Consider the following 2,042-nt stretch of genomic DNA (forward strand, 5'->3'; position numbering starts at 1 on the left):
GTTGAAGACACCAAAGAACCACTGATGATACAGTCAGACTTGCAGTAGATCAAGTTTCAAGTCGTTTTGACAATATTTCCAGTGTTTCTTTCATACTCAGTGTGCAGAGATGGCGTCCACCAGCAGTCTGCTGTCTGAAGAGCACTTCCTGCGTTCTATCTGTATGGATGTGTTCACTGATCCAGTCGTCACTCCATGTGGACACAACTACTGTAAGACCTGTATCACACATTACTGGGACATTAATGATGTGTGTCGGTGTCCACTGTGTGCAAAAATCTTCAATAAGAGACCAGAAGTATCTGTAAACAGGTTCATTTCTGAGATGGTTCATCAGTTCAGGAGTCAGAGGTGGAAAGAAGAATATGAAGCAAAGACAGAGGCTGAAGTTCAGAAGATGATCCAGGAGAGACAAGTGAAGCTTCAGAAGGTCAAACACTCAGTAGAGATCAGCAGGAAAGATGCGGACACAGTGATAGCAGGCAGTGTGCAGGTCTTCACTGCTCTGATCAGCTGTATTGAGAGGAGCCAGGCTGAGCTCATTGATGTGATTGAAGAGAAGCAGAAAACAACAGAGAAACAGGCTGAAGGCTTCATCAAAGATCTGAAAAAGGAAATCACTCAGTTAGAGAAGAGAAGCTCTGAGCTGAAGCAGCTCTCACACACTGAAGACCACCTCCTCCAGAACTTCACCTCCATCAACACCCCTCCACCCACCAAGGACTGGACAAATGTCAATGTCCATCAGTCTTCATATGTGGAGACTGTGAGGACAGCTGTGGCTCAGCTTGAGAAGACACTCAGTCAAGAGGTGAAGAAGCTGTTTGATGTTGATCTGAGGAGGATCCAGCAATATGTAATGGATGTGACTCTGGACCCAGATACAGCAAATCCCTACCTCATCCTGTCTGAGGATGAAAAACAAGTGAGTGATGGAGGAATAAAGAAGAATCTCCCAGACAACACAGAGAGATTCTCTGAATGTATCGATGCCTTAGGAAAACAAAGCTTCTCCTCAGGAAGGTTTTACTATGAGGTTCAGGTTAAAGGGAAGACTGAGTGGAATCTAGGAGTGGCCAGAGAGTCCATCAACAGGAAGGGATCAATCACACTGAGCCCCAACAATGGTTACTGGACTAGTGTTGAGGAATGGAAATGAGTACAAGGCTTGTGCTGGCCCTCTTGTCCTCCTCCCTGTAAGAGAGAAGGTCCAGAAAGTGGGAGTGTTTGTGGATTATGAGGAGGGTCTGGTCTCCTTTTATGATGTGGAGGCCAGAGTTCATCTCTACGCTTTCACTGGCTGCACCTTCACTGAGAAACTATATCCATACTTCAGTCCCTGTTTTAATGCTGGTGGTACAAACTCTGCTCCTCTGATCATCTCTCCTGTCAACATGGACGCTGATCTCAGCAGGGACAGTGGGGACGTGTCCCATCCAACTTAAACAAATGAGAAAAACATGAAGTTGTCGTTGTCCCCTCCAGTAAATTATTTAGAAAAACATCACACACATATTTAAGCTGACATTACACAAGCATTAATTAGTAAAATAAAAACAAAATAACAGAAAACAAATACAATACATTGAATGTACTGAAATGCAATGTGTGCAATCTGAGTTGTGTTGTCTCTGCTCACATTATTGAGATATACTAAGGATTCCCAAAAGCATGAAAAAAAACTGTGTATAATAAATAATAAAAGAATGATAATATAGAGTGAATTTTATGAAAAAAAGGGGGGGGGGGTCTCATAATGTGGTGTTTCCATAACAACACACTACTCACCATGGACAGTAAACAAGTACATTTACTTGAGTAATTTATTTACGTAAAAAAATAATAGTATCTGTAATTAAATTAACGTGGTTAACATGCAATTACATTTATTAAATTGTGATATTATAAAACATACATCAACATATCAGAGAGTCTACGGCAGTGGTTCCCAAACTTTTTACCCTGAGACCCAAAACAGACATGTGATGTCTCCCCGGGACCCAAACTAGTGAAAAAAGCAGATCTACAAGCTCACAACACTT

At 42.0% G+C, this 2,042-nt stretch overlaps 1 protein-coding gene across 1 annotated transcript; it reads left to right on the top strand.

Annotated features, from left to right (window-relative positions):
* Positions 1–397: 397 nt before the first annotated feature.
* On the top strand, positions 398–1,445 carry LOC308081041 (E3 ubiquitin-protein ligase TRIM21-like; the record flags this gene model as incomplete). The annotated part of the gene is given in 3 exon segments (XM_080457448.1): positions 398–493; positions 797–1,140; positions 1,142–1,445. Coding segments are annotated over 3 exon segments (744 nt in total).
* Positions 1,446–2,042: the final 597 nt, after the last annotated feature.

Source organism: Gymnoscopelus braueri (assembly GCF_963280865.1).
Source record: "Gymnoscopelus braueri genome assembly, contig: SCAFFOLD_549, whole genome shotgun sequence".
NCBI classification, from domain to species: Eukaryota; Metazoa; Chordata; class Actinopteri; order Myctophiformes; family Myctophidae; genus Gymnoscopelus; species Gymnoscopelus braueri.